The sequence below is a fragment of the Cottoperca gobio genome, chromosome 1 (genome assembly GCF_900634415.1).
Source record: "Cottoperca gobio chromosome 1, fCotGob3.1, whole genome shotgun sequence".
In the NCBI taxonomy this organism is placed as follows: domain Eukaryota; kingdom Metazoa; phylum Chordata; class Actinopteri; order Perciformes; family Bovichtidae; genus Cottoperca; species Cottoperca gobio.
In genome coordinates, this window is record NC_041355.1 from 18,007,349 (window position 1) to 18,031,716 (window position 24,368).

The window sequence follows — 24,368 nt, forward strand, 5'->3', positions numbered from 1 at the left end:
TGGCCGTCTGCCATCCAAGGCTAGCCTGAGGCGAGGAAGGAGTGAGATCAGAGAGGAAGAAAAGATGTTACTCTCTTGATTCCACACAGAGTAAATTCAGATAAATGAATGACAGGTTCAGGATACTTTGGATATTTTCTGTTTTCTGCTAAACTGTTAAAGCAACAGGGGCTTTTACGATGCGTGTAACCTTTCCTCGTCCTGCAACTAAAAGCCTAGCCTGCACACTGTAAGTCACAATGTGTTCATCATTATTTAGTGCACTAAGCTTAAGAATTACACAGAAAACCGCAGTATGATTAAAGGAATTGTTCGACATTATGGGAAGTACGATTTGTTTTTCTTGAAAAGATTAGTACCACTTTTATCTTCATCTATATGCTAAACATGAAGCTACCAGCAGTCAGTTTTAGCTTAGCTTAGCACAAAGACTGTAAACAGGGGCAGGGGTTATTTTCACGCTTCAGTTTACAGGATATAAGGTGTTAATAAGTCGGCTCTAGTGGTGGATTTTGTTACCTCTGGACGGAGCTACGCTAGCTAGCTAGAGCTTTATGACAATTTCCACTTACAAGGTTGGGAATATTCATATTGAGTTCTCATGAACACGGTAAACACGTCCCCATCTAAAGGCAGCAATATTTAGCTTGCTAACATAAGAGTGGAAGCAATTTTCTCCTCAAACTGTGAATCATATTTCCCAAAAATGTTGAACAATTTCTTTACAGTATTATTGTAAAGATGATGAATTAAACCACGTAGGCCTACTGTAAGTAATCAGAAACATTCACTTGAATGTGGGCCTGCAGCCTTTCAGTGTGGACTTTTACCAAATCACATTAAGCTTTCTTATCAGCGAAATGTTTAGTTAAGTATAAGTCATGTCTGCAACGTTTAAACCGGAGGCTGACGTCCGTATCAGCGGGAATGTTGATGTTTCAGGGTCAAAAAGTCCATTGAGCTGCTGCGGAGAGAAGGAACATTCTTCACTCGACTGGCGGACTCTATTCTGGAGCAGTGTTAGGTTTGACACACAAGCTGAGAGGAATGCCTAACCTCTTTGCTAAAGGTCTGAGATTCAGTGTGGCATCAGACCTTGCTGTGAAAGTTTTCAAACTGTGCCTGAGCTGCAGCGAGGCGTAGCAACAGTTGAGAGGCAGAGAGTGGAACAAGACCAAATACACTTTAGGGGCTTTCAGGCCCTGCCAAGCATGAGATAGCTGTGATTTTTCATCCATTTGCATGGATGTGAGTTTGTTCCTCCTCTCAGTCTATTCCCACTATTAAAACTCAGTTACCGACATTTAGTATCGTCTTCTGTTTGAATAAGAAAAGTATGTGGCTCTGAGTCGGAGTTTAACAGGTAGGGCTGGTTTGAGGAACCACACCCGACATATAATAGACCAGAACAAACCTACTTGAGCAGGCCTACAGTGATTACCACAGCTTGGTAGATTTCTATATACAATGCATCCTATCATGAAAGAGCAAGCTTATACAAAGAATAGGTCTGTTCCTGTTGCATTTTTCTGTGACTGTTAAAGTGACCACATTCACTTTTAAAGTATCCCATGGGTTGGGTGATTGTGCACTGGAGCATATCCCAGCATGCACTGGGTGGAGAAACACCAAACCTGTGTGTGTTTAAAGAAATACATTCTGTTGAATTTCCTATTAAGATAAACAAAAAAGAGTAATTACCGAGTGAATGAACTACTGATCAAAACTGCTCGGAGGCAGAGTGAAGCACACTTTCCCCACAAAGCAGCTACTGGCTGTAAACACCTACTGTAGTATGACTCTCATTTTCCAAATGCTGCGAGTTTGTGTGAATGTGCCCGAAAGACTCGCAATAAACTTCAACAAAAGTGCATTCATCACAGCAGCCATGAAAAAGTCAGGAGTAATAATAAACGTAATGCTCTGCATGCAGCACTTTATAACCGTCAGGAAGGGAAACAGCTGAGCAACAAGTGCATTGGGATTAAATATAATCAGGGCAACTACAAATTAATAAAGAAATATATAAGACAGAAATGAAAAATACAATATGTGCACTTAACAGTAAGCAGACTTTAGTTCATTTTGGCCACAGACTGAACTGGGCAACTCCCTGTTCTTATAAAGGAACTGCACTACTGCCACCAAGTGTTGGTTACATGTACATGAACAATGTGCGTGTCACTAGAGACACTAATTTTAATAACTTTTCAAACCTATAGAAAAAGACATTTGCTGCACCTTGTTATAGCCAAAACCACACAGCCATTTATCATGTCAGAAAGCTCAATACATGCAGGCGCTTTCCGAAATGAACATCATAAATCAGTAGACTCACTTCCTCAATATACTTTGCAAATGTGAAGGTTTGATGAAAACACCCGGCAGAGATGTCTGTTAACACTTCCAGGACAGCTACATGAATAAATAAAAACATTTGTATTTGATTAACTTTTGTTCATACCACACAAGTCTGAATCAGCTGTTGAGTTGTGTGTGAATATCAGCACACAGATTGAATTATGAGTTCTTCTTTCCACACGTTTTGCACAACGTGGATGTTGCTATATGGTGATCTATTGTTTAAATCGAACTATGCAGGCCGTTGCCATCAGGGGCAACAATGATAGTAGACTACTCAACTGAACAAGAACAAACAACTGCAACTGTGACATCAGTTGACCCTAAAGCTCAATGTCTTCCACTCTGTTCTCTACAAGCGGACAAATGTGACTCAGCAGAAAAACTCCTCAGGTTTACAAGTACTCACTGCCCTCAGAGACTATCTGCGCTGACTGTGTTCTGGTGTGTCGGGTCGTATTCTGGGTCCACGAAACCTTTTAAATGAGCAAGTTCTGCAAATTTCAAAAAGCATTTCATCTCTGGACTTTCCATGTGACAATACTGCCACCTGTAGGGTAGCCGTAGTAACAGTGTGACATGATACATCTTCAAAGCACCAGTTGCAATGTCCCAATGTCAATTCATGTTTCACTTTCTGGTTAGTCATTTTGTTCATTCATCTTCTGTTTTCTGCAATCTTAAACTTTAAACTTCTATAATTTAGGAAAAACATGTATTTTTTCAACACTGGATGTTTTTGATCTGCTTGTGACTAAGAAGAGGAGGAGCTACTATCTATTGTTCCTGTTTAACAACGGATCTGTTATTCAGATTCCTGATATACAAAATGCAGTGTAAAGTTAGTTTCAGTGCCTCAGTAGAAACCCGGATCAGATTTTAGGCAAGTATAGGATAAATAAATATCCTCCCATCCCAGGGGGTTCACACTGAAGCCCATTACACCCATATGATAGACTCCCTTCCACAATGGTTTGAACTGCCTTCTCCACCAACACTTTGTTGTCTAAACTACAGCCACGGTTAAGCAATATATTATATTGATGGGAAAATACAGAAACTGAGTGCTTAACACAGCAGGTGAACTAATGATGAACTATAGATCAATAAAAGAACAGTCCTCAGGTGATTGATCAGCACATCTGTTATTTACTGTAAACAAGTAATAAACCAAGGGCGACCTGATCTGAATCAGTTGGTTCCTTTGATCTCAGTATATATATATATATACATACATATACATATATATATATATATATATATACACACACATACATATATATATATATATATATATATATATATATATATATATATACACACACATACATATATATATATATATATATATATATATATATATATATATATATATATATACATACATATATATATATATATATATATATATATATATACACACACATACATATATATATATATATATATATATTGAAGCAGGGACAGTTGCTTCTCTGAGCGACACGACAGCATTACTATCTGTGTGTGTGAGTTGATCATCTTTGTATGTATAAACTCAGCTCCTTCTTGCAAGAATATAGATTAAACCCTTTATTTGATTTGGATCCCGACTTCGTGGTGTTATTAAGAATATTTTTCCAACATACTTGGTCCTTCGAGCCGGAGTTCTTATATTTACAATTAAAAACAAACATACTATTCATTCCCACATTCCTACAGATTGTTGTGGTTAACACAAACATGCAAATAACTTAACATTAGAACATAAAAACCTGACTGCTAACAATTTTATGATATTAAGGTCCTCTAATGACCTTGGAACAATTTAAAGAATACTTCACCCACAAAACGATCATTTGTACATCAATTATTCACCCTGTGTTGCCTTCAATTTGTGAAGAAAACCGTTGTTCTTGCATTGCTCCTTGGTGAACAAAATAGTTTAAAAAACTGAGTAAATTCTTAATGAATTGAAGTGAATGGGGGCCGCGTTTAACAGCAAAACGCTATCAAAACATCCGTTTATAAACTCTCACACCTCGTGTAGTACAATCCAAGTCTCATTTATCCAGTCGTGTGCTCACTACTTCCCAAACACATATTTTTGCTCAAATCTTTCTATTTTATACACTTTTGCATAAACAGTGTCACACTGTGAGACTTGGACTGTACTGCACAAGTTGAGGAAGCATATAAACGAATCTATCGATATGTTTGCGGTTGTTAAACACGGCTCACATTTACTTCAATTCCTAAAGAATGTTTTTTGATTTCTGAATCTTTGTTCAATAGTTCAAGGCAACACAGGGTGAGTAACTGCTATACAAGTGATCATTTAGGGGGTGAAGAATCAACTTCCCCTATTTTAAGCTTTCAAAAACTTTAATCATAGAAGACGCTTCCAAGCAAGTCGTTTATTATCACTTTTATTTTATAGGGGAACCACAAGTACTTTAAAAGAAGGTTATACAGCGCTGTACATTTGGGAGCAGTACTGACAGACTTGATAGTCATGTCTTCTCCCGTTAAATACTATTCATTTAAATGTTCTATATTCTTATAATGATACAGTGATACAATAAAAGCTTGTGTTACTGGTCCTGCAGCTTTTCTGATATGTCGATATCATTTTTGTTGGGACTGTTATTTCCTTGTCATTTTTTTTTTTCCAAAAAAGGAAAATAAAAGTTATGATCAAAAACCATATGACAGGCAGAAACTGCCAGGCTGTAATCCTGTATGACTCCCAATTCACTCACACAATAGAGAGAAAGAGAGACAGAGAAAGGGAGAAGGAAAAAAAAGGAGATACAATTTTCATGTTCTGAAGGCTGGTCCGCGATGGAAATGGGCATCAGTTCATCGTGAGGCGCAGAGAAGCACAAGATATATTTTGCACTTTCTGCAACCTCGACTCTCACTCTGTCCGGCCATCGACCCGCTCGGAGGCTCACTTCCATAGCTGTGTGCTCAGAGTCTGGCCCGATCCAGGGGCGGCCCATCCACCCATGGCTGACGGAGGCTGACCGAAGGCCATCTGGCCACCTGCACTGTTCAGGGCCAAGCCGGACATCTGCTGATTCACCTGAGGATGTTAAGACACATCTGTATTAACACTGGAGCATAATCAATGCTGCAGTAATCAACAAAAGCTTGATGACTCTCCATACCTGACCCATGTTCCACTGAGCCTGCTGCCCAGGCTGGATGGCGTACATGCCCTGAGCAGGCACCATGCCTGCAGGCAGCGCACCGCCCTGTGGTCCCATCATCCTCGGTGCCATGCCCATCACACCAGTGGCTGGCGCATTCCCCATGAAGCCATTAGGCATCGTCATCCCAACCATCATGCCCGGACTGGGCCCCATCATCGCGCCCATGACGGTTGTAGGCGGCATGGCAGTGCCCATACCAGGGAAGGGCTGATAACCACCAGTGGCCTGGACAGGAAACTGCATCTGGGAGGGGCCCATGAACATTCCAGCTGAGGGGGGAAGAAGACAAATATGTTGTTCAAGTGTGTTTGTTTGAAGAGCCTGTTAATCAGCATGGTACGTTAGGAAAGCTCTGTGGGACTGTGTGGGGACATTCAAACAGGTATCTACTTGCTCCTTGTGGATTCAGTTCCCCACATTCACAGATTTAAGCAATACCTCGGTGAGGAAATTGTTAGTGTAGCCAGGGGTTTTCAAAGTCTCACACACTAAGGCCTCCCCTTGGACAAAATCCAGACAGCCGCACCACCCAAGTTTTATAACTACAATTTGGACAATTGTAGCTCGTACCAGCTCTTGTTTGCAGAGACTCCGTGGATGGACAGACAACCATCACTGGATCACTTTAATACTGAAGAAAGCTTAAAAATGTCATGATCCAATTTTAAGCAAAGTTGTTTAGCTGCTAATGTTTAGACAATATTTAACAATGGAGAACTTTGACTTCTTTTGTTAAATAAATAAAAGCTTTTGTAAAAAGGCATTTACAATTCTAAAGGTATCGAGAACAGTTACATCATGATCATGTATCGTAAGACATTACAATACAAAGAAATGACTGCACATTATTTCAACGTTTGCGTCCTCACCAGCGGGGGCCTGTTGGGACATGCTGTTGGTTCCATACAGGGACAGGATGGAGTCCTTGGACAGGGGCTTCTTGGCCACGTCTTCAGTTTTAGTGGCGCTACTGTTGTCGCTGAACAAGTCCAGGTCTCCCTGCCCTGACCCTGAGCCGGCTCCGCCTCCCGCAGCTCCTGGAGCTTGTGTCGGCGTGCTGGCCGCGTTACTGGAGCTCACCTGACAGGTGGAAGGTTTCTTTTTTTAAACTTTGAGATGAAAGTATGCAATAACAGAGATTCACTTGTTTAAAATAGTCCTTGTACACCTGCTGGTCCTCGGTCCACTCTCTGGGTGCTGTCCTGACACAGCAGGTTTCAAACAAACCAACAAATCATCGTCAACAAAAGGTTACATAATTAATTTCCTTTAATTAAAGGTTACGGTCTGTTTGCTATACTGGCATACATCCATCGGCTGTTTGATCCATTTATTAGCCCGTCCCACATAATAAGTCCCCATATTGTGGCCTGTCGGTAGGCTGTTAGTAGCAGGTACAGCCATTGTGTGGTTAGTGAATCCAAAAGGACCGAACAACAAGTCCTTTTTAGCGATAACAACGGGATATAACGAGGATATGTTTTATAGAGCTGCAATGGTTGACTTAGCGATTAGTTGATGTACAAAACAAATGATCAACAACTGTTTTAATGACTGATTTATCGTAAATGCCGTTTCCAGCCTCTGAAATATGGATATTTCTTTCTTTTAAATCAGATTAAACTGAGTATCTGGGTTTGGGACCGACAGAACAAGACCTTTAAAAGACATCACCTTGGAGTTTAAGACACCCAATTCAAGTTTGAAATTGAATGATTAATCAAAATAGTAACAAACAAATTAACCGCTAATGACTATAATCATTGCTTGCAGCCCTATTTAAATGTTTCGCCAAATGATTGCCTCATTAGCTGCGTTCATTTCCTATCCGGCCCTCTTTCACTCTCAGTATTGGTGTTGCTGTCTTGTGGGTTATTGATGCCGATAGTTATCATTTGATTTTTGATTTTCCACTGCACAATTCATCTCAGTTTTACAACTAGACATCCATGACTGTAAAGTCCTCCTGAGCAATATTCACAAATTAGTAGTAAATCTGGATGGGGGAATTCTTGCTGGGTTTTACCTGAGGAAACTGAGCTGCGGATGAGGACGCGGGGAGGGGGTTGGATACCATAGGGCCGAATATATCCAGGTCGTTGTTGTTCTGGCTTGTGCTCGTGCTACCATTGTTAGTTGAAGCAGCTGCAGGTATGTCTGTGACAGAAAAGTGCAAAAACTGGTTTTACAGGTTGAAAATCGCTTACACGGGAAGAGCAAACAACACTGAGACTATTTCAACACAACGCAGCATAACTGACAACTTCCCAATGATATTCTACCTGAATTCACTTAGAACGCTATGAAAGATCATAAACAACACCCAAATGTAATATGCAATTGCTGTGAAAAGGTGTGTACAGCAAACAGAGCTCGTGTTTGCTAATGTGAGAATATGCCTTGTGTTTATTTAACTGCAACGCCCTCCCACAGCTGCAGAACTGTCCGCACAGTAAGCAGAACAATTAGTACAATAAAAAATTAATCAGCTTACACTTATTGGCCACAAAACTAAAATAACAGTAAACATCCAAATAATGTAACGCCCCTCCAAGCTCATCAGTAACATAAATGTCTCATCTTACTTTAAACCGTAACTGAAATTGCTGTAAAGAAGTCATAACGCACACTATACTAATGTCAGCGCGACCTCATTGAAAGCATAGATGGACAAACAATAACCTGTAGTGCTACACCAGCATTCAAACCATGAGAAGCAACACATTTTAATAAGAAGCACAGCGGTCTATAAAGTCAAGCAGAAATATCCACATAACACTTGTACACGGCAAGAGATCCAACAATGGACCCATGAGGAAAACCTTTGCCATATGGTTGGCATGTAGGTGGCGTGAGCACCTCCTTTCATGATGCGTCAAACTGTCCCTCTTCCTCAAACCAGTTCACAGCATATTGTTTTACATTTCATCCCCAAAGTGATAACCTATCATCCCATTTCTGCCTATTTATCCCCTATCAATAACCCCAGCTGTGTATATTGATGAAAATTGCCAGAAAACAGGCTGAAGAAGGGCATCTTGCCAGAAACATCCCCGAGTCTTCAAGGCCTAATCATGAGTTGCGTCTTAATTCTTCATTTTCATGACCCTTTTATCCCTAGTAATATTTAAGGCTGATCTTCCAAACGAATAAAAAAGTCAAAATCTAGATGTGAAAAACAAGAAGTTAAAGTCAGTCGTCCGTAGCTTTCACAAAGAAGCCTTGCAGTGCTTCACTGGTACAACAGATTTCATTAGTTGTGATACAGACAGCCTAACAGATCAGAGATGAGTTAGTCATGTACAGTCACAGTGACTCCTATGTTACACGGGTGCTACAAACCAATCACACTTTCTCTGAAGCTCTCTGCTTGATTCTACAACGTGAGGACGGAGACGGCCATGTTCTGGCCCTGAGCCTCACAGAACCACAATGTCAGTGCAGTTATCTCCTGCTGTGAGGAGAGACGGTATACAATCACAGCCGTAACATGCCGCAGCATCAGCATGCGACACCAAGAGTTACAGGCAACTCATAATATATACAGTCAAATTAAATACATAGTAAATATCATTAATCTAAAATTACACAGCAGCTTGAGCCCATAAAACCTCCAAACTCGCGGCTCAATGAGTTTATAGTCATCCAATCATTTATTAGATCTGCAGAACTGGCAATAAAAAGGAAAACAATTACAAGATGAAACCTTATTTAGCCTGATTCCATAAATATCTCTCACAGTCAGCACATTTCAGACGGTTTTTAATTTCCAGGAAAACAAGAAATGCAGAGATACTCACCAAGGCCTAGTAGGTTCACAGAGGGCTCTGAAGTCTTAGCGGGGCTGATTTTGGGAACGGGCCTGGACTCTTCACTCTTTAAAGAAACAAAGTAGTTAAAAATAAACAAAACAAGTAGGGCAAACTCCATACGGGATAATAACAAAGCTGAGGATCGTGTTTCTACAGCTCGACTCAGGAAGGAGTGTGTGTCAGGCTCACCTTGGTGTAGGATGACACCTTGCCCCCTCTGTCTGGCTCCCTCTCTTTCTTACCATCTTTTGGCTGGAAAAAAACAAAAGAAGCTCAAAATGAACAATAAAAACAGATGCCAGCTTAAACCACTTGTCTGCAAAAGTGTGTTCACTGCTATTACAAAGGCATGGACACAGAGCTATATAGTATTTAAGAAAAAAGGTTAAGCCCTGATACATACACTGCTCCCATTGGTCACATTCTTGCTGTAGTATTTCTTCTTCTCATATTTATCCCTGATGAAGAATTCCACCGCTCTTCGGTCAGAGTTAAGAGAAAAATGGGCAACAAACACGTCACAAATGAATAACTTCAGTAAATACAGTATGGAGTGTTTAAGGTATTTTTGCGTCTGCTCATAGTTAAGGATACTGGTCTGTTTGAGGTCTTCTGAAGCTTTCTGGAAGGTTGGCCTCATAAAGCTGCCTGCCATTGGTATTACCCATATCCTGTATACTCTGAAAAAAAGAAGAACGGAGGGGTAAATAGAATAGAAAACAAAACCTGTACATATATACATGCTGAAGTATTTCAAGGGGGCACTTCATTGAATTTAAACATTACTACGTTTGGTCTTCATGGAGAGTACAACACATCTCTCACATATAATACACTAATAATAAAGAGCCTATGTTACAAACTAGGGGCGAGCAGATTGACGGGTGGGCGTCTACCAAGAAGGCACAGTGGAGGGCTGGTGGGGGGGAAGGGTCTCAAATTTGGATTTAATTACCTTGGGCAACAGCTCATGCGAGACATCCATATTTATTAAACTTTTCAGGCACTTTCGCTGCAAAATTGCTAAATCACATTTATATTGGGAGCTTTCAAAAAAGTGTCCTCCACTTGTAATCATGAAGGATGGATGCTCATGTTAGCAGTTCTTTTAAAGTTGAAAACAGGTAATTGTGGTGTCTTCCAAAGGACATGAATGAGGCTCACTGAAAGACCCTGTCAATTAGCATTACGGGACGTGTAGGATCCAGTAGGTTTGATGCTTGACCGATACTAGGGACCTCTCACACTCTGCTGAACAGAATTTGACCATTCTGTTTAAAAAATGTCTCTTGTGAGTCTGACAAGATGGATGAGGTGCAGTGCTAAATTATTGAGTACCCCTTATTAATGGAAATGTGCAATAATGTCAAAGGTCTGAGGCACTGAGATGAAAAGGCTGGCTGTCAATAGAGTAAGAGGACGATGAAACCATTACATTACATCCCATACAACAAAGATTTCACAATAATGTCTCATTACACTAGGCATCTTCTTTTGTAATTGAACCGAAGTACACAAAGACCAAAACGGCACCTGGATTTGTTCTGAGGTCCATTGGTCCAGGTTGACTGATTTGACTCTGGATATGTGTACTCCCAGGTTCCTGTGGATGCCAGCACACCGGATGCACATAAATACTCCCAGATTCCAGGATGCCCATCTTGGACCTGAAAAAAACCAAAACCAGATTATGATTTGAATATGGATAGATGTCTGAAGAAGAAGAAAAACAAAACATGCACGATCTTGTAGAGACTTTAAAGTGCCAAAAGCTTTGTTCTGCATTCTTCACCAATGACCTAACATGAACATAATTGTCAAGTTCCTGTTCAGGATCTGGCAGTTTGTTAAACGCTCGTAAAACCCGCATGGCAGCTGAAGGCGGAGGAAAAGGAGAGGCACTGTGGCGGGGGAGCTTATGAAGATTTGGAGAAGTTAGCTTGCTAGTTAGCCCCTTAGTTTATCTTAAGGGGAAGAGATGTCAGCTGACTAGCTTCAGCCAGTTACACACTAGCGGGTTAGCTTGGCTAAGCTAACTAACGCAGATGCTACATTGTTAGTTAACATTAGCGGCGGGTTATGAGTCAAAATGTTAACTTTGTGTAGTGAAATGGAAAAATGTGGATAGTGTGAATGTCGCACCTTTCGCCTCGCAGTCGGCGCAGTACTTGTTGTCTTCCTCTCTCAGCATTTTGGACAGGATGGCCTGGTGCTGCTCATTGAGTTTCTGGGACTTCTCTCTCTCCGAGCGTGTCGCCATATTCACGACTTTAGTTGGACTTCCTCGATTAAATTAACTTTACTTTAATCAATCATTAATCGAGATAAGTTTCTGATAAAAGACCATAATCAGAGTGATGAACGCCTCCGAGTGCGATATGAAAACACCCGGAACCGGAATCCCCTCTCCGCCCACAGGAATCCTAAAGCTGACGCGGCGGAAGCATCTGATTGGACGACAGCTCTGACGTCGTCTGACGCACAACGTTTCTTCTGAATTAAGTTTTACATTTTCATAAAATATTCGTAATCTGCATTTAAACTTTGTCCAATAGCTCTATTAATAATGTTGGCTGGAAAAATGCCTACTTGTTGCCTACATCAATAAAGGTCAAATAATGTGTCTCTTTCCTGAAAACACCACATCTGAAGTTCCACATTTTATTGAACAATGAAATATATACAAACAAACAAACACTACATACACAGAGTACACCATCGGGATATGTGAAGGCTTCCGTAAATCACCTTTTAAGCAATTTTAACACATTTAAATGAAACCGCATTGAAAGCCATACATACAAACATACATTGCTTATTGCAGATTACACCGTGCCATTGATAATAAGATCTAAGGAAACATATAGACTTTCTACCCTATTGAGTGTTAATGAGTTTACATGAAATTGAGAGTGCTTCCTTTGATACATTTAAATTATTTCATGACTTAAATGTAGGTGTTCTCAGACATTTTATAGGACCCATGGTTAGTCTGTACATAAAAAACAGCTCTTAAAAAATACTTATTTGAAGCCTAAATGACAGTTATTCTTCATATCAGCTTACATAAATATACACAATGATAGCACTGTACAAGCAGCCTCAAATTAGAAACACAAGCAGATAAGTGGTGCTTGAGATGCCTAATGCACCACGGCACTAACAAAAGGTTTCCAGGCGGATCTTGAAGTTATTCTCCTGGTGCCTCACTGCAATGCCATAGCGGAGCAGCATCTCTATGTACGGTGGCCAGAATGTGTTGTCTATCGTCACGTAGGGGTCGTGTGGTGTGTTCAGGACCTTGTTCATGAGCAGCTGTGGCGGTACAGAAGACAGGAGACTGGGGTTCAGTAATGGTACAATGTGATACAACCTTTAAAGTATGCAGGCAGGCATTTACACACAGACAGTTCATTGGATTTGGGTTTGTATTTCTGTCTCTATTTGACAATACACATTTAAAAAAGAGATGCTAGGAAAGAGATGACGTGACAAAAGTGCTGCCCCACTTATGTACTGGATGTGTTTGTGCACATGCTTTTGTGATTTCGGTTTGAGAACGAAACAATGACGTATTTAACAATATATAACAAACTATTTTACATGCGCAGCATTGAGAGTTGGCAGAATTGACTGCTCAGCCGCAACAAAACTCTCAACTTTTCCAGCCAATCAAAACTCTGATAACTTGTCAGATGATGACGTCAAACAACCGTTTGGGTTTATCCCCAAAATTAACAAAATAACAAAACATAATATGTTCTCAGAAGGAGATTATCATCAGAGATGTCATGTGTAGTTAACATTAACATGACAGTTTTGTGACCATTTTGCTGAAGTTTATTGTCATCTTTAGTTTTCTGTAACTCCAGTGGACGAGAGGGGAGGGGGATTGAGATATAACTTTTCACAATTAGTTATAATCTTGTTTTTTATAATCGTCATTAGTGCGCTAGCCAACTACAAACACATTTTCCTGTCCACTGGACAGTTTCTGCATATTTTATTATTGTTATGTCACCTTAGCTTTTCCCGCCATTATGTCAAAATGTCTGCTGTGACAATAGACCTGCATCTTTAAAAGGTCACAGCCTTTGACACTATTTAAAGATATCCATTCTTATTTCAGTAATAATGATTAAAACAAGATATTTTGGCCCAGAGAACTGTATCATGACATTTTCTAATCAACAGCAGTTTCTAGCTACTAATCTCAGTTCAACTCAAACCATCTGCACAGCTGTGGATCCATCAGGCGTCAGTGGTGGAACTTTCTTTGTTTATTCTTTCATGATTTGTGTGAACTGAGCCTTTAAGCATTACCCTGACAGAATAAAAGAAATGTTAAATTATTTTCTGTTTATTTTGGTTAAACAACATAACAATGAGTTATTCAGTTTCTTGAAAATGTCATGTCAGAATCCTTTTAAAACCCAAACTGTTAGACAGTGAGCACCTGCTCGGGTTCACACATCTCACTACAGGATGTAGTATGTCTTAATAGCTTCATTTTTGTTTTTATTGTAAGACCCTCTGTTTTGAAAGATGCTATATGAATGAAGTTAACATCATTATTATGTATGTAAAGTCTCCTCATCTAACTTGAATTGTTAATTATTTAATAATTATTGACAATATATTGCACTTGTTCTTCATACGAACATTTGGGTCAATATTTAGCATTTAACTAAAAAGATATTTCACATATTTTGATTGTAAATTTCTATTATATAAATATATGACTCTTGACTTTTGCAGTACTTCTTTTTTCTTTTACTTTGTATATTGTGACTGTTACCACGACACAAAGCAAAACCTCGTGGTCATTAAACCTGTGTTATGATTTCTGATATCGGCTGCTTTCACTTGAAGCACGAGGACATCGAATGAATTGGACATCAAAGCTGATTATGTAGTGCATCAAAACCCACCTCGAGAATTTCATTAAGTGAAATCAAGTCTTCGTCTAACTCCTGGGTAATGTTCTGAAAATGAAAACAACAAAAAAAAAAGGTTAGCTGCACTAGACTAGTAACGACACACGTTTTGCATGTAAACAGGCGCCACAAGTACAGACGAGCATCAAACACAGAAACGGCTGCGGCACCTTCTTCTTCTTGTTTGTACTGTATTCATCCTGAGGGAGAGGGACGTGCTTCTCCAGTAAGTCCCCCAGAGACTCCATCAACCTCTCCTGGTAGACCTTCGTCTTCTGGATTTTGGCCTTGGTGTCCTGCAACACACTGTGGAATGCGGCACACACACACATTTTAGCTCAAACATTCATTTTTCAAAGTAAAATATGAGTTTATTCACATTCATTCATTTTTGTATAACTGCATTATTTTGCCTCTTTCCATATTTCTGCTACTCTTCACATGCTTTGCTGCCCTCCAGTGGAGACACACCTCAAAACCTGTTCTCCTCTGGTTTAGTGAGACTTCGCCACCACACTCACCTATGCTCTGATAATTTCCCCTTTTCCATTTGAAGTCGTTCGACATGGTCTTTGGCAGCTAACAGTGCCTGTTTCTTCTCCTCCAACCACTTCTGTTCACTAAAAAACATAAACTTTAAGAACAATATAGAGAGCAAAACAAAGACAAAGTATCTGAAAGGTCTCATTCAAGCATTTACAGTATATTCCCCGAGGAAGGACAATAAGTTTGCACTATAAGTACAAGTTTTACGCACAGTTCTTTAGTTTCTCTCAGTTTGTCTCTTTTTGCTTCCTGGCAAGAAAGAACCATCTCAAGTTCAGAGCACAGCTTGAGCATCTGTGAACAAAGTGAGACAATGGATTGCATAACTGGAGACTTGCATTTAAATAAGTAATTTCAATAGAAGATATTCTTAAATGTTACATTTCACAAAGAGATGTACCTCCTCTTTTCCAGTTTGAAGTAAAACTTCTGAATTCGATGCCAGCACTGGATGCAGCAAAAATAAATATACAAATAAATGCATTTAAAAAATGCTACTTTTGTAATATCAAACATTAGATACAGCAGGAATAACAATTTGGATTTAATTTGAAAGCCTGGAATCACAATTTGATAAAGTCACAAAGTCTGAAATCTGGATTAAACTGTATGTTTGTTGCACCAATGTCACAGCAGGATACATTGTTTATTTTGAAATGTAGAATGACGTAAAACTGAGGTACTGATTTGTGATATTCATACTTCAGTTGCAAATACTTTTTATCACTATTACAGTGTGAATGGAGGACTCACGTGTCGGCTCCACAGTCAGCCACTGCTTCAGTTCAGCGTCTGTTGCCATCAGACGATTTACTGCCTGTTGCAGATGAATATTCACGATGCACAGAAAATACAAACACATCCCATTTATGAAGCAGGATTAAGTTATTGTGCAAGATATTTACATAAACAAATATCACAACATATACATGAAAACAAATTAGCTGACAATATTCTGTCAAATGTGAACATAAAAATGTCATTTCAAATGCTCCCAATGGAAATAAAATAAAACCTCAAGTGACAGAAAAGCACTGCAACACTTTGTCTCTCTCGGTTTGGTGAAATAATACTTAAAAGTTTAAACAAGCCTTGGAAAGATTTGGGGACATCTAAACTGGAATTGAATACATGTGTACCAACAGGTGAGGACGAGGTTATTCTAGTTTTTGGAAGCTAAGTGAACTAAATTAAGATGAGGTATTTGTTTTTTGTGTTGTCCATAATCAGAGGGATGCATTTGACTGATGAGCGGTGTGTATCATGCAAGAAAACATAGATCACCAACCATGAAATGCTACATTAGTTGTTAACATTTATAAACACACTTATGGCTCGTTATTGCCATCTGCAGCTCCATAAAGCACAACTCTCTCCCATTTTCTGCATTATACTATTAAACTAAGATTATCATCTCATATTATAGCTATTTTTGAACTAATATTATTCTTATAACTATATCATTATTATCATGAGTACATCTTATTTTTGAAGTAATATTATCATTATCATATAGTTATCATCATAATGTGTATAGCTCGTTTTGCATTTATCTACTATATACATGTAGTATCATAACATGTACAGCTTATCCTTTCATTTTTACATTTATATTTACTTATTTTCATATTTGTGGAGTAGTGCAGTGGGTTACTGCACTACTCTACGTGCCTCTGCAAGATAAATTATGTTCTTTTAATTTTTTATGGCGTTTTTCCTTAATGTGTAAACTGTTTAAAGTTGGCGGTGCGAGATTAGAAGTTATGTCTAAGCAGTTCTAAGTATTCTGTCCTTCCCTGTACATTTTGTAGCGTAATCGATTGTTGAATAGTCAGATAAATAGGTAATCTTGCTTGCCTCTTTAAAGAACTTTGATGCAAATGATGTTTATAAAAAGGGCTGTATGAATATGACAAGAAGTGAAAAGTGTTGTCTTGGCCATTTAATCAAATATTTTTGTTTTAAAAAATGTAAATGTTTAACTTTTTTTGAAATACCCACTTCAAGGTTTTCCTTGTTGTATCATTAACTTCGGGAAGATGCTGCATACAAACTGAAACATACCGTACATGTAATCATCTCACCTGCTCTCGAGTATTCTCACAGAAATCTGGTTCACACAGAATAATCTCATTCTGAAGCTGCAACACAGAGAGACAGTCCACCGTTTATAATTTATCTGCACATGCAGTGACAGATTAGAAAGGACAGCCTCGCTAAACATGCGTTTACCTTTTCCAGCTGAGCAAACTGATCCTCGCACAGGTCCATCAGCTCGCTGAGAGCAGCCTCTGACAGCTCTGCTGCTGCCTGGCCGCCGGACTTCACCTCCGCCTGAACACGGACACATAAAACGGACAAAAGGTAACGATTTGGATTTGGGTTTGTTTTTTGAATACTCACTACAGTACGGACATAGTTGGCACAGTCAGAGCATGGTTGAGTTTTTATTAGCTGTCGGTTAAACATGGCTCGTGATGCCTAATGAAAAGTTGACATTAGCTAGTTTACGCTAGCAGGGTCGATATTCTCTGTAATGAATGTGAAAACATCGCACTTTACATAACCGTGTACATATCTACACTACAAGGATTAGTCAAAGGACGTGTAGACTTACCATAATTAGTAAATGTCACTGTTCTTTCTGCACGACACGGTCAACAACAACAGACGGTACTTTTTCAAAATACCGCCAACCCTGATGACGTCACGCCCGCGACAGAGGGGAGTGCTGAGGAGCTCTGACGTTGCGCAGGACTGCGCATGCACTTTTTAATTTAGCAGAAGGAAAATATATATATATATATATATATATATATATATATATATATATATATATATATATATACATAGATGAAGGATATAAATAAATCAACAATGATGGAAGTTATGCTACAGTATAATTTAATATGAACCATAAGGTTAACTGAAAATCAAGAGGGAAAAAAGATTAGAGATAAAAAAGAGCAAAGTAAGATACATTAATAAAGCACGGACTGAGATATAGATGTTTAAAAAATGTTTTTCCTTAATGACTTAATGGGCTTATTGTTTACTCTCTTCAATAGACAAAAACTATTTCCAACAAGGCCAAAGCCAAACATCATGTTAGGTTATAGGCTATAGGTCATCCATAATTGGTGGTTTAAATAATAAAAGTACAATTTATACAAAAAGGAAAACAGTACTTATACAGGTAATGGTGCCCTATGTGAGTGTTTCCTTTTTCAGCTACTTCTACTTCACTACATTTCAGAGGGAGATATTTTATTTTATACTTTTTACTACACTGCATTTATTCCTACTTCATTTATTTGACAGCTATACTCAATATTTACTATAAAGTTCAAAACGTTACATACAATATGATACTTTGGTACAAAGTTAACTACCCAAAAGACCAAAGTGAAAATGTGTTCCTTCTTAATCAACTACATGTGGATGCATTAATAATCATAATCCAATATTATAACACTCTGAAAAGGTATCCTACAGTAGGAAGGAAACTGACACCAGAGAAGTGTTATAATTCTGAACATGGTATTACTGGCTCTCCAATTCGTCTAAGACGTTTATACTGAGAGGAAGAGATAAATAATCACCAAGTCATATCTACACTGCGGCCTGCATCAGAGTTCTTACCCAAATCAAACTCAGATTTTCTGAACAAAATTCACGATTTTCACGATCTGTCCTGAGCATGTCAAAGGTTGAAGAAAAAATCTTTTTGATTTGGATTTGATCTGTTTTCTTCTACAATCCCCACCATTACCAACACATTCAATTGCTAAACATTTCCTATTATCACATATATTATTTTTTTAGTTTTTCTTTCATTATAATATGTGCAAACCACTTTTTGTTATTTTTATATTTACATTTCCTTTTCATTCGTATATTATAAATCATGCACAACCTGTCTAATCAACCTATTCATCGTGGTGTAAATAAAGCAAATTTAAATTTAAATTTTAGAGAAAGGAGAGACAGAGAGATTTTTTATTTATTTGCTCAAATCTAAAATTACAAAATACTATGATGCTGTATTAAAAACAAACAGAAAAAGATGTGAACTAATTAATAAAATATACACAAATGCATAATTTAATTTAAGATTAGTCCAAAAATAATTCCATTCTTTACAACGGAACATAATAGCACAATATTAATATAATTATATATAATATATAATAAGATATAATTATTAATATAATAATACATTTTAAAGCGCTACACGTTAGTGAACTCCTTCACATTGTTTGTGAAAACTGTAATCCACTTCCACTCTGGCCTTCAGATGCAGAGAGAGAGAGATAGGAAAACAAAATGTGTTGAGAACTCCTTATGACAACAACTTAGTATTACTTAGCAGTATTTATTTGATGTAAATATACATTTTACCTAAATACACAGACACACACACACACACACACACACACACACACACACACACACACACACACACACACACACACACACACACACACACACACACACACACACACACACACACACACACACACAGCATGGCTGGTTAAGTGCTCACTGTAGTGAGTACACTGCCCTGTGAACACCAGCAGGTGTCTCTGCTTATCCCTCTCTTTAGTGGCCGAGCAGCTGACTGGAGTTTGAAGCTTTTCAACATCTGCATTTCATTTTTTCCTTTTTCACTTCCTTCCTGGTTTTGTTTTTATAATGTGGTTAAGAATTTCATGACACAAGTCTGAGTATGTTTTGGTCTGACAGATGATTTTAAACGACGACTGCGTCAGGTTTAGATGTGCTTCTAGACGACTTCCATCAGGGACACATTTAGTTCATTTCACTTTTTCTTTATAATTCGTCTGTTTCCTGTTTTTGCTCTATACGGCAATAAAACATTTATATTTCCATCACATATATTTAGTAACCTGAGCTAATAGTGACAACATTTGTACCATCTTTATTTCTTTTCTACACCCATATATCCATATGTATGTGCTGCTAATGACTTGTAGGATTATTAAGAACTTTCTTTACATTCTTGATTTAAATCTCTGTAGAAAAATACTAAACTCACATTGCTGGTGCACTTTTCACCATATTTATTTTAACCAGCAAAGGACGATGTGCTTATCACCAACCAGCAATGCAAAACAATATTTCAAGAATCATTTAATAACTCTTTAATAATTAATATTTTAAACACAGTGGTCATACATAGTTAATATCTAACTGCAGACTGTTTACTGCAGCCTTCTGTTTACCTTCCTCACGTCTCACAATGTTTAATTCAAATCTGTTTTAACATATTATATTATATGTAGTATGTATCATCCCTCAAAATGTGCAAAATACAATATTACAATATCTGCATCTCTTATCTCTCCTGTCGGTTTATTTATAAGACACACAAGCACAAAGGTTTTCTGTTGCTTGGTTGTAATGATGTTAAACTATCAGAGCATTGGTTGCAGCAAAACTGGAAGAACAATTCAGCCCAAATGGTGAAGTGGACTCTTTCTGAGTGCTTGGTTTTAATACAGTAGACGTGAAGCAGCAGCAGCAGCAGCAGCAGCAGCAGCAGCAGCAGCAGCAGCAGCAGCAGCAGCAGCAGCAGCAGCAGTAGAGAATATATATTTAATGATTTCCTATGTTTTCAAGCTACATCCAAAAATCACATAGCCTGGATTATTTGAATGATCAACTAGAATTTGATTAATATGCAAATTTCCGAACAAACTGTTCCATTTGAGCCTTCAGCGCAGCCTAATTAATCAACAGTTAAAGGAAATTAATACATACATCAATTCTGTCAGGAACATGCTTAGTTCAATCGCCCGTAAAATTGAAGTTTGAAGTATTAACTGGCTCCACAGGAAGGCTATGATTAAAACTCTACAATTCAGGCAATGCAGGCAAATATAAAGTCATTTACAGATCCCCTTTTTTTATATATATATTCAATAATAATAATTAGGATCATATAATAATAATAATAATAATAATACGTTGATGGATGCTGATTGTTTTTTTTATGCTGTTTTTGAGAAGAAAAAATGGAAAAATCCAACTAATTTGTGTATTTTAAAGCTGGCCTTTACTGCTGTCGCCTGACCAGTGTCTGAAATATTAATTTACACTTTACACCTAAGACTGTTTTTCACAAGGTGCAAATAATAATAAAATAAAGAGAGAAGAAGAGAAAGAGAGGGGGAGTAACATAGGGGAGGGGAAGGGATGAAAAGAGAGAGGGCTGTAGTATTGTTTCAGTAGGGACTCATGCATCAAACTTCAATTTTCCGGACGATTGAAGTAGTGATTTTTTCCATCTTGAAGTGAAATACTGAAATACACTTAAGACCTCCAGATTAATTACCACGAAGTGGTCCCACAGACTGTAGTATTACTTATCACCGGGCCCGCCTGACAAGGCCTCATAAAATAAGCAAGTGAAATCCATAAACTTAGCCTGCCTTAACACTCTCTCCCTTCATAAATATGCTTGATTCAGAATAGGCTGCAGAGCACAAACACACACAAACACACACACACACACAAACACACACACACACACACACATACACGCACACAAACACACACACACGCACACACACACACACACACACGCACACACACACACACACACACACACACACACACACACACACACACACACATACATGTAATATACGCCTAGAAAGGATTAGTTTTTGGAAATTAGTTTTAAATCGACATTTTTGCAAGTCAATTTACAAAATAATTCAATTGAATTTTTCTTATTTAGGGTTAGCCTACCTTCGATTAACTAAACATTATTATAATAAATAAGAATTAAAGGAAACCTACTATTTAGCATTTCTAAGCAGTATATAAAATGTATATAATAAATGGATCATAACACACTATAATACAGTTTGCAGGCAGATATAAGGATATTTTAATGTGTTTATTAAAAGGCAGTATTTGTAAACATTTCAAACTTTTCCTATGAAAATATATTTTGTATTATTTCAACTGTGTGTTTATTATATTGTCCTTGATAATCTGTTGAAACAGCAGAGTCCATTATGGGAGCCCACACGAGGGGGTATGGTTGTTCATAAATACATTAATAAACACTTATATCTGCTTACAACTACATTATAATGTGTTATAACCCATTTATTAAATGATACTTATACATTATAAATAGAGGGAATTAAAGTAAAGTGCTACTGATTTTTTTTAGTATAGGACTAATTTGCCTTCAGATAATTTACAATAGCTTGAACTAAGTGCTTACAGGCCTATAAATGTATTCAGGTTGTCCTGAATTAAAAAAAAAAAAAGTAAGAAAAAATAAAATAAAATCCAACACTATAAAACAAGTCACAAGAAGACAGCCCTACTTATCATTTCTTTGTACAGAGAGAGTTAAACGGGAGGAGAGCCTTTTGAGTTCCTCTCTTTCTCACATCACCATGTTTTCAGCTTCATTAAACTCCTTAAAGACAAAAGAAATAAAGAAGAAGAAGAAAAGAGATGAAAAGAAAACCAACAAAGGACTCCCCTAACCAGACTTTGGCATAAATGTCACAGACTAAACTCTTTATAGCTGCCTACTTAACATTAAAAACACTTCCAACAAAATCCATTTCTTGTTTAGAAAACGTTTCTTGGACAGAAGTCAAACATATTATTCTAGAGCTAAAAAGCGGAGAAAGACAAGCGGCTCACAGAAAAGGGGCAGTTTCATTGTAATTCATTGACTTGTTCAAAACGCCAGGCAAAGAAAAGGGCTAGACATTAATAGCCGCAGATGCCCTCATGAAGGGAGAGTCTATGTAGGCATTATGGCCTTTGTTCGCGCCCAGTTAAACTGTTTAAAAGGAGGGTTAACTCAATCCATCAAATTGTCTGAAATTGTGAGGAAATTTCAAAAACCATATGGCCTCCAAACGTTTGCGTCCTTTTTGTGCGGTGGGACACACTTGTCTCAGTATTGCTGCCTGCGGGGGACCGGCCCTGCTCCTTTGTGGCTCGTCCCATCAGGGAACGCTGCTCATTTGTCCCCACTTTTCATGCTTTACGCTCAAAATTACGGCCCAGTCCTGCAGAACAAAAAAGGTCTATAAAAGGCCCGGAGAAACTGGCCCAAAACTTTGTGTTTTTGTGGCATCCTCGTCTTTTTTTCCCCCGGCACCAGATTTGTGTTTCTCACATAAATTTTTGCCACGAATGGAGAAACACGTCTTAGGGTCAAGAAGCCACGATACGCATTTAGTGTGTGAAAGGAGATGTGAGATTCCGGGCCACAAAATGTTTAGAGCATCCTAGTAGAAAAGGACACAAAGGGACAAAATAGTTTAGTATAATAACTCTAAATAGGCCGCTTTTGATAGGCTCACACGCCCAGATTTGGCAAGGAGAGCGTGTTTCTAAAATCTTGTTTTTGTCCTCACGAGATGAAAAAGAAAAAACCAGGCTATTATATTCATGATAAAAAAAAAACTCGATATTAATTCAAGAATTACAACATAAAAGATATATTCAGAAAAGCCATTTTATTCCCATAGTAGCCTATATACATTACAGTCTGTGCATTGGTTTTTCAAATAATGTCCTGATTTTAGAAAGGCACTTACAGGTGTACAAAACATAACAAATTTTTATAACTGTAAATCTATTGTATCCAAACAATAAATCTAAAAAGTAGCCTATAGCTTGTCAAAATCACCGCAATATTCATTTTTCTTTCTCGCCGTCGCGTGAGCATTCCCATAAAACGCATAAATGTCCGAGTTTGCCTCCGATCATCATCATCATCATCATCATGCACCGCAGCATCGGGACGCCAAATATCAACTGAAGTCAAAGGGGGGGGGGGGGGTCCAGTCAGATGATGAGGAGGATGTGGAGGAGAAGAAGAAGAGCCGGCAGTGACAAAGTGACTAAATGACGATTTGGCTCACAGAAAAAACACAAAAAATATTAAATAAAAAAAGAAATATTAAAGTAAAAATAAATAGATAATGATCACAAATCAAATCATGCATTTACATGCAAAAACTATGAAAATCTGGAGTACTTTCATTGTGGTGTGTGAGGGTAGGCCTTATAGGAAAAGCGATGGAAACAGGTGTGTGTATGTGAGTGTGTGTGTGTGCGTGTGTGTGTGTGTGTGTGTGTGTGTGTGTGTGTGTGTGTGTGTGTGTGTGTGCGTGTGCGTGTGCGTGTAGATAAGTGTAGGTGTGTTTGTGTGCGTGTTGGCCTATGGTGTAAAAAAATAATAAGTTACTTTTAGACCATATTGCTTTGATTGCAAGAAGTAAGAGTTTGCTAATGAATACATTGTAAAATACCACTGCATATTTCTTGTTCTGTGTTCATGCTTCACTATGAATAGGTCTATCTGTGCCGATATAAAAGTCATTACATTTTGGTACATGTTCTGAGATATGGTATACAATATAAGCAGTAAGTTACAAGTCCTCGTGAGGATTTTTTTCATTGTCTTTTTGTGTCTCTCGACCTTCCAGCCCCACGCTGTGCCA

The 24,368-nt window shown here is 38.1% G+C and overlaps 2 protein-coding genes across 2 annotated transcripts; both read right to left on the minus strand.

Moving 5' to 3' along the window:
* Positions 1–4,753: 4,753 nt before the first annotated feature.
* On the minus strand, positions 4,754–11,793 carry smap1 (small ArfGAP 1). The gene is made up of 10 exons (XM_029443418.1): positions 11,513–11,793; positions 10,904–11,037; positions 9,965–10,050; positions 9,774–9,849; positions 9,560–9,622; positions 9,359–9,434; positions 7,585–7,715; positions 6,428–6,638; positions 5,514–5,827; positions 4,754–5,428 (listed from the first exon to the last, which is right to left on the minus strand). Exons 1-10 carry the CDS (start codon positions 11,628–11,630, stop codon positions 5,294–5,296), a joined length of 1,344 nt encoding a protein of 447 aa, XP_029299278.1. The 5' UTR covers positions 11,631–11,793; the 3' UTR covers positions 4,754–5,293.
* Positions 11,794–12,017: 224 nt separating this feature from the next.
* Positions 12,018–17,599, minus strand: cenpk (centromere protein K). Its single transcript, XM_029443447.1, has 10 exons — positions 17,471–17,599; positions 17,086–17,187; positions 16,938–16,994; positions 15,607–15,670; positions 15,254–15,300; positions 15,065–15,147; positions 14,829–14,927; positions 14,478–14,613; positions 14,302–14,355; positions 12,018–12,685 (listed from the first exon to the last, which is right to left on the minus strand). The coding sequence occupies exons 1-10, from the start codon at positions 17,471–17,473 to the stop codon at positions 12,530–12,532; spliced, it is 801 nt and encodes a 266-aa protein (XP_029299307.1). The 5' UTR covers positions 17,474–17,599; the 3' UTR covers positions 12,018–12,529.
* Between the last annotated feature and the right edge of the window lie 6,769 nt (positions 17,600–24,368).

What these genes read in the sequence shown, in the direction of transcription:
- smap1 (XM_029443418.1), bottom strand. Translation starts at nt 11,630, where the DNA reads ATGGCGACACGCTCGGAGAGAGAGAAGTCCCAGAAACTCAATGAGCAG. An exon ending in CGCCGACTGCGAGGCGAAAG is followed by an intron (nt 11,038 to 11,512) that starts GTGCGACATTCA and finishes GGTTTTTTTCAG; the next exon opens with GTCCAAGATGGGCATCCTGG. An exon ending in CCGCAGCTCAGTTTCCTCAG is followed by an intron (nt 6,639 to 7,584) that starts GTAAAACCCAGC and finishes TCCACCTGTCAG; the next exon opens with GTGAGCTCCAGTAACGCGGC.
- cenpk (XM_029443447.1), bottom strand. An exon ending in AGTTTGCTCAGCTGGAAAAG is followed by an intron (nt 16,995 to 17,085) that starts GTAAACGCATGT and finishes TCTGTGTTGCAG; the next exon opens with CTTCAGAATGAGATTATTCT. An exon ending in GTGAGAATACTCGAGAGCAG is followed by an intron (nt 15,671 to 16,937) that starts GTGAGATGATTA and finishes CATCTGCAACAG; the next exon opens with GCAGTAAATCGTCTGATGGC.